General features: G+C 35.6%; 2 protein-coding genes across 2 annotated transcripts; one reads left to right on the plus strand and one right to left on the minus strand.

The window, feature by feature from the left end:
- Positions 1-3,184: 3,184 nt before the first annotated feature.
- LOC118043809 (uncharacterized) lies at positions 3,185-5,632 on the plus strand. Its single transcript, XM_035051886.2, has 3 exons — positions 3,185-3,561; positions 4,915-5,022; positions 5,105-5,632. The coding sequence occupies exons 1-3, from the start codon at positions 3,241-3,243 to the stop codon at positions 5,414-5,416; spliced, it is 741 nt and encodes a 246-aa protein (XP_034907777.1). The 5' UTR covers positions 3,185-3,240; the 3' UTR covers positions 5,417-5,632.
- A 1,190-nt stretch (positions 5,633-6,822) lies between these two features.
- On the minus strand, positions 6,823-8,289 carry LOC118043928 (uncharacterized). Its single transcript, XM_035052046.1, has one exon. The coding sequence runs from the start codon at positions 8,287-8,289 to the stop codon at positions 6,823-6,825; it is 1,467 nt and encodes a 488-aa protein (XP_034907937.1).

Consider the following 8,289-nt stretch of genomic DNA (forward strand, 5'->3'; position numbering starts at 1 on the left):
TCCGTTTTTCAAATCTTCTATCAGTCTATTAACTTACTTTTTAAGCTCAACGGCTCTCATATCCTTAAATTTACGCTTGTCTTGATATGATGACTAGTAGAGTCAAAACACTTCTACAATCTTATATAATTCTCTTTGTGCGTGCAAAGCACGATCCAAGTCGATAATATATATGCATTCTTGATTACTATTTTATTCAAGTAAGGTCAGCCATTACTTCCCACAGAAGGTATACAGAGAGCCTTAGAGTTGTTTCTTGTCTGTGGTGTTTGCTAACTTTTATATACATCACAGGCAATTACCATGAATAAGGTTGGTGGTAGTGGTGAACACCTGCAGCATGCAGAATTTAAGGATTCTTCCTCCTCGTTTCTCTTTGTTCTCTCTCTGTTGCAGGCGATCTCAAAATACTCTTCATGTCAGGTCTATGTCATAAGGGATGACTGGTGGTTAAGTTGCTGCTCCTCCCATAGCCATATCAGCCGTGTCATTTTTTCTGTATGTTGTGAGGCTGTGGTGGGATATGCCAAAGATTCTGCTTCTCATGAACTCCTGCTTCTTGGGGATGACTGGCTGCATTTTGACATATGTTAATATCTGTCTTCATCATTCTTTCTTGTCCATTAATCACAGGCAGATTCGGCACATCCTTCAACCGCAAATGGCAGACCTAGAGTACTTGAGTCCCTCGATACACTTAAATATGAAAATTTTTATGATATTTAAACTGTGATTATCAATATATAAATATAAAAAGAGAGAAACAACAAGAAAAACAGGAATTCTTATCGGGGGTTTTTTAGGGAATAAATATGGTTTTTTCTCTTTTATTTTTATGTCTATTTCTTTATTAATATTATAAATATTGATAATTACAGTTTGAGTATCATTAAGTTTTTGTTAGAAGACGGTGAAGACAATGTTTAGAATTGGATTGTTCTTGTTTTGGTGTTTGTCGCTCGGACCCTTGAGGGTTCTTCTTGCATGACATAATTTCGTGCCATTTATGCCACCACTTCCAGCTTATAATGACACAACATTCAGTAGAAGCTTTAGAAGTCCTTGAAAAGTTGAGGTCCCGACTGATACTGACGAGAAGCTTTTCTTCAGAGTCGGCCTAGGACTCAACTTCACAGTCGATTCTAGCAACAGAACAATAGAGCCAGGACGGGAAAAACAAAAGAAAACATTTGAAAAAATGAAAATCTCGCATGTTTAATTTATGATTCAAAAGGAGAAATTAATTAAAATAGAAGAAAGAGTGAAGAAAATGAAAAGGTGAAAGGAATTAACACAGACCTGCCTTACTTATGCACTCTGCAAGAAGCTAGAACAAACCGATTGTGTTTACCATTCAACGATCGTTTTGCCTAAACAATATCTTAACATTTGGCGTGATTCAATGCATGAAAAGTTTAATGAGAACTTTGCAACTTGACGAGAATCAAAGATGTTAGAGAAGAGGAGAAAAATGAGGATGGGTAGTTATGTAAGAAACCAAAAACACCCTAAGAAAACGGCTCTTCTGCTTAGAAATGAAAAGTTTTAAATGTTTTTGGAAATTATTGCTCCCATTAGATTATTTGTATCTATATAAATTAGGATACCAATTCATGAATTTCTCGGTTCAAGAAAGAAAAATAAGAGGATATTTAAAGTTGCGATCTGACTCTTCCACCACGTCTCAGCTTCCACATAGCTCAAGGGCAAAAATACGACAACATTCAGGTTCAAGCTCTGAGTTGCTCATATGATGGCTACTAGAGGCTTATATGGTCGTTAACTTCAGGGCCCGTGGGATTAGTCGAGGTGCGCGCAAGCTGACCCGGACATCCACATTAAATTAAAAAAAAAAACACGACAACATTGTTAAAGTACACAATAAATTTTCTTTTATTTCACAGTACATCCACGGTAATTTCACTTCACTTAGTTTTTTTTTTTCTTTTTTAATATGAAGTGTGCTGTCAGTTAAAGGGTATTAACCTCCATGTAAAAACCATCAGCATCTTTATACATAACAATGCTGCATGAGATATATATTTTATTAAGATAATATCTAAAACATCCAAGTAGCTTGAGGTAAGGTTTGTATTTTGAATAATCAATTAATTTTTTTATTTTAATAATTTGATTCAATTTTTTAGATAAAATAATTGGTGCCTGATATTTGCAAAATATTTTTTTTGGTGAATTTCGAGTCACTCTAATACTTAAATAATTATCTATTTTAGAGAAAATATAGCATTATTTTAGAGAAAGACTCTGAAAATAAATATACAGTAGATAATGAAAATTGAAAACCCACATGTTTAAAAGATTGATGGTGTATTTATAATCCTTGAATCTTTTTATAGAGAGGGGGGTTAAAATATAATTTTTTTCTAATAGTTTTAATGAGAAAAAAATATTTCTAACATATATATTAATAAGTGATAAATATTTTTATATAAATATTAATGTTAATAAAAATATGGTGGTATTTTAAAGGATTTACACAATATTAATATCGATAGAAATATGATAAATTTTTAATTTTTTTTTATATATTTTAAATTATAGAAAGAGTGGGATCCAAAATATAACTGAATTCATTTGAACCAAACCCTTTTTTTTAAACTGAGTTCATGCGAGATTTGTATTTTTTCTACGCATTATAGATATTTTTTTTTAAGGTTGAGCCTATAATATAGATCTAAACTGTTTTTCAAGCTGAGGCCATGATAGCTATACTAAATTTATAGAGAGAATTGTAATTTTCACATTCTGAAACCAGAAAGAATTTTACTTTACACAATCTAACAGAAATTTAACCACTTCACATAACTATTAACCGGATCAATTTACTGTTTTTTTTTTTCGCTCCTAAACCTTTGAGAAACAATTTTTAAGAAATATAAAAAAATAGCAATGGTAGAAAAGATCAATACCTAAAAACATGAAAAAAATAAATAATGCCGCCAGTGAAAATCTTGGAAAACTGAATGTTAAAAAAGCCATAGAAAATATTAACTGCAACAATATCAAACGGGCCTTAATAAAGAGTACGAGCTAGAGAGTCGGAAAAATAGCCCACTTCGTTTAAGTTGGGCCATAAAAGTATGCCCAAGCCAATGCAGCCCAATCCTCCTTCCGGCAAGAGATTCCTTCCCGCTCCCTCTCTCTCTTCTGCGAAGTCAAAAATTAATAAAAAGCTAAAAACCAAAAAACACCCGACCAAAGCAACCGCCTCAGAACAGAATGACAACGTTGACAAGAGAGCTAAAACCTCTCCTTTTATTCCTCGTAACAATAACATCATCAACTCTATTGCCTGTACAACCAGACGACACGAACCATGTCTACACACCCTGTGCAGACACCACTGTACAGGTATCAGATGGCTTCACTTTATCTATCGCTTTTTCGTCGAGTAAGGCTTTCTTCTTCAACAGTACCCTACAGTTGTCTCCCTGTGACAGCAGACTTTCTCTTACTAGCCAGAATTCTCAGATCTCAGTTTTTAGACCTAAAGTCGATGAGATCTCTCTCCTCACCATCAACACCTCATCCTTCTCTCCGGTTAGTTGAACCCCCACTCTCTCTGTATGCTTTCTTTAATTTTCTGTTGTTTTTTTATTTGGATATTTTAAATTAAGTCAATTGGGTTTTATCCCTCTACTAGATTCAAAACATTGATCGTGCCCAGCCCATAGATCAGTTTCTTTGTTTAATTGATTAATCTTTAGGGCCAAGTCCATTTATATCTGCCAGGAACATGAACTGTTCATTCTTGCTCGACCAAGAACAATTGAAATCTTTTCCTTCATGTGTTGTGTCTTAGACTCCCACAAAATGCAGAATTCGGCAATTTGTTGGGAAATAGTTGTTATAGCTAGAGCAAGCATTTAGTTGTTGAAAAATGCTGATAAAGTGATGCCCGGGTTGTGGAAATAGAAGAAGATTTTATTTCAAGTAATTAAATAAACAAGGTATCTGTGCCTTTCGCCTACTTATAATCACCTTGGAGTGTTGAAAATGTTCATTAAGGAGTGTTAAGATTAATTCACGTTCTTCCAATTGTCAGAAAATTATAGATAAATTGAGTTTACGGAGTGAAGGGTGCAGTGAGAGATCCGGGGACAAAAGTTGAAAGACATAAATGTATATACTCTTAGAGTTGTTCATGTGTTGCTTATTTGTTTTAGAACTATAATAAAAAATATGAGTATTTCTAGATTCCAGTGAGATGTTATCTAACACAAACCAAAACTAGAGTCTAGCATGCCTACAAGATAGACTGTCGGTTGCACTTGGAAATAAATAATCTCTTTCATTGCCTTGACGAAGTATCATTTTTATACATCTTCACCACAATACACATGTTGCAACTGTAACAACTGTTTAACCTTTGTCACAACTCCTATGTACCTTAATCTTCCTCACCTAAAATGAAAAACTAGCAGCTGCAAATAAAAAGACTACTAAATTTTGACTAAGAACAGGCTATTTCAATGGACCCGTAGTTAAAATTCATTCTCCGAGGAATGTCTAGTTTTTTTAGTTGAGATCCGAATTGAGCTCTTTACAGATGAATATTATCTGATAACCCCTCCTTAAAATTCCACATTCATTTATCTATATTTACACCAGATAGCAAATAACTTACCTGCAATCTCACACAGTGAATATTAATTTGTTGATAGCAATATACATGTTTATCAAGTCATGCATGGTAGCAACCTAGGTACCGTAAAGTCGTAAACCATAAGGCTGGATATAAGTGATGGTACTAGTGGCTTTCAATCTCTTTTTTTGTATCCCCTTTTGTTGGTGACCGGTATCAACCAAGGTATCCAGAGCTGAACTGGGTATAAGCTCGAGAGTATTTGTATTCAGTTTACTGTATCCCCTTTTTTTGTTGGTGCTTTGCAGGGCGATTATGGTGGGTATATGGTTGCATTTGCCGGTCGAAAATATGCTGCAAGGTCTCTCCCTGCTTTTGTTGCAAACAGTACATACACTGTGACAAGCTTCACCCTGGTAAGCGACGATCCAGGACCCATTATGATCTCGATTTAGCTTCATAAGATCATCAGGAACCCATTAAATTTCTGTAATGCAGGTGCTTGAGTTTAAGAAGGGAAGGCTACAGAACTTATATTGGAAAAGGGATGGCTGCGCTCAATGTTCAGGAAACTCAAAATTTGTCTGCCTCAACAATCAGGACTGTGCAATCGGAACATCCAGTTGCAAAAAAAACGGAGGTAGTGTTGATTGCAGCCTTGGGATACAAATGGCATTCTCTGGCACAGACAAACACTTTTCTGCTCTAAACTCATGGTACGAAGTGGAAAACCTTCGACAGTACTCGCTTTACGGTCTTTACTCAAATCTCAAGGATTCTCTCACCAGTCAGTATAACAACTTCTTCTAATTGTGCTTTAGATGGTTTGTAGAGTTTTGGTTACCTTGTATGTTGTAATTTTTTCCTCATTTCTTGTCCAAATGGTGCAGACCTTTCTCTTCGGTCGATGCTCCTCTCTGCTGTATCTTTTTAGAGTTGTTCTGTGTAAATTTACATACGTGATCAGTTATTTGCTATGAATGTTAAACGAGATTAAAATGTTTGGAATCTGCCTTTTTCATGAAACGTGGGTGTTCGATAGGTGATTGTTTTTCTGTATAAATTATTATTTTTATTATATTTTTAAATTACTTTGATATATTAATATTAAAAATAATTTCTTATAAGAAAATTATTATTTTCATATATTTTTAAATAAAAATCATTTAAAAAAAAATTAGACCGACTAGATTTAAGTAATTTTAACTGGTTTTGTAGTTTTGAGCAACGACAACCCTGAAACTTTCACTTTGTAGTCATGCATGCCTTAGGATGCATAGGATGAACATGAGATGAATGAAGGGACCTCTTGTGACCATAGTTGTCTCCGCCGTTCAGTTCAATTCCTTCCGGTGTGACATTTGAAAAAATAAAATACATATTTATTTGTTTCACACTATTTAAGATTTCAATGTAAATTGTCCGAGATGAGTAGAAATGGATCGAAACTAACCGTTCTTGTCTACCAATGAAAATATTATTTTTTATTAAAAATTTTCACTTGATTATATTTTATCCAAATTAATTATGTATCTTTTCTGCTTTAGGTGCAGCCAGTGACGGGCCTTGGCAATAAGATTTCTCCCAAAAAAAAAAAAAAAGTCAATAAAATATATGGATTATTTAGAAGATGTCATTATTTTTTCTAAAGAGCCTTTACAATCCTTGTTGTAATTTTTTTAATTAATATAATTTAAATAAATTATATATAAATAAAAAATTATATTTTTTTTATGTGAGTTGCCCAATTATGGAGCTTAATATAAAATTTTTATGTGAGCTATTTCATCATGAGTTTCACCATCAATATTTTAAATAACAACAATTGAGGTGGATGAAAACAACACACTAGTTCCTTAATATTTTTTTTTTCAAGAAAAACCTTGTCATTCTCTCTTCCACAAAATAATTTTTTTCTACAATAGAAAAAAAATACTTAATTTTATTCATTAATGTATTCACTTGTTAGAAAGGTTATTATAATTATTTATATAAAAAAATATTACTAAAAAATCATAATGATATGGAATAAAAAAAAATATTATCTTCAAATAAAATAAAAACTAAAAAAATATCTTAATAAAATATATAAAAAATACAAATAAGAAAATATTTAATTTCCTAAAATGCTAAGAAGTTTGGGGGAGGGGGGATGCATGAGACCGACATCCAAGAAATTATTAGACCGAACACACAAGCTAGAAAATCCTTGCAAATCAAGGATTGAAGTTGTTACTAGGCCAGCTTTTGGTAACATCAAATGGGTACCCGATATCATCACTTGAACCAGCTCCAAAAGATCCAGGCAGCCTCGAGTCGCTTCCACCAGCACTGCCTGCTCCGCCTCCACTATAGCCGCGACGATGCATCCCCTGCAGTCCATGGAAAGGATTTCCGCCAGTACTGCTTCCTGCAAAATTACTTCCAGGAAGCAGCCCCAGCCCTAAATTCTCTCCACCCATATCTCCATGAGCCAGCCAAGGATCATCATTATTCACAACAGCGCTATTGCGCCCCATATTATTTACATGAGGCAGCCACAGGTCAAAGTTGTTTCCAACTGTGCTTTTGCCTCCTCCTACATCATTTCCTTGAGGCAAATCCAGATCAAAATTGTGCCCAACGCTATTGTTGCCTCCTGGATTAAATCCTAGGCCACGAGGCAGCCATTGATCAAAACTGTTTCCAGCATTGTTACCTCCGGTCATATTGCTGCCAAGAGGTAGCCTCAAATCAAAATTGTTTCCACCTGCAGAACTGCTGCTTCTTAAACTTTCATTTTCATGAGGCAGCTGCACCACATCAAAACTATGTCCACCACGGATGCCTCCCATATTTCTGCTATGAGGGAGGCCCAATCCAACAATATCTCTAAAACTGCCGCCACCACCACCACCATTATGCCCAGGGTGGAATCCAATATCAGGTCCCCCTCCAGAGCTTACACCAGTAAAGTTAATTAGATGTGGTCGCCCCAAGACATTTCTGGCAGTGCTACCTCCAGCAACATTATGCTCAGGGTTGTTTATTACATCAGTGAACCAGTGGTCCCATGATGCACCACCATCTGTTGGATTGTTCCTCCCATCTCTAGGTTCTCCTCCAGATTGGCCGCTAGTTCCGTCATCGTCGCCACCACCATCCTTGTTAGAGTCTTGATGATTAGAAGGAAAAGGACCAGGTGGGAATGCACCTGGCTGGAGTGTAGGAATTTGTTGAAAATATTCAACCCTTTTCCTTATCTCCTTCATTTTCTCCTCCACCAACCAAGTTAAACCACACAATTGAGTTTCGTCCAAGCCATCGAATCCTTTATCTTGGTAAACTTGTTGCATGAGACCAGCCATCTCCAACTCCCTGTTATTCTTTAGGTGCTTCCTGGACTGGTCATTTAGTTTGGCCATCCTCTCTTTCAGATAACTTTCTTGATTCATCATCTTCTTATAACGCTCCATGTCGGGCATGTTTTGGAACCTCATAAGAAGTTGTTGCACCTCAGGGCGTGACGGCCAGACAGCTGGTTCGGGCTCATCTGGACTGTAGATGATAACAAAGGCCTCGATGCCACATAGTATGGTTAGCTCGCTCACTTTTTTCAGCAACCCGACTCTCCTTTTCTTGAGGCTAGCTTTCCTAGCAGCATCATTCACTATAAACGTGAGCTTAACCTTCTTTCTCGTCAT

This window comes from Populus alba, chromosome 6 (genome assembly GCF_005239225.2).
Source record: "Populus alba chromosome 6, ASM523922v2, whole genome shotgun sequence".
NCBI lineage: Eukaryota > Viridiplantae > Streptophyta > Magnoliopsida > Malpighiales > Salicaceae > Populus > Populus alba.

Excerpts from the sequence above, each read along its gene's own strand:
- LOC118043809 (XM_035051886.2), top strand. The coding sequence starts at position 3,241 with ATGACAACGTTGACAAGAGAGCTAAAACCTCTCCTTTTATTCCTCGTA. Across the intron at positions 3,562-4,914 it reads ACACCTCATCCTTCTCTCCG|GGCGATTATGGTGGGTATAT; the intron begins GTTAGTTGAACC and ends GGTGCTTTGCAG. Across the intron at positions 5,023-5,104 it reads CTGTGACAAGCTTCACCCTG|GTGCTTGAGTTTAAGAAGGG; the intron begins GTAAGCGACGAT and ends TCTGTAATGCAG.
- LOC118043928 (XM_035052046.1), bottom strand. The coding sequence starts at position 8,289 with ATGACGAGAAAGAAGGTTAAGCTCACGTTTATAGTGAATGATGCTGCT.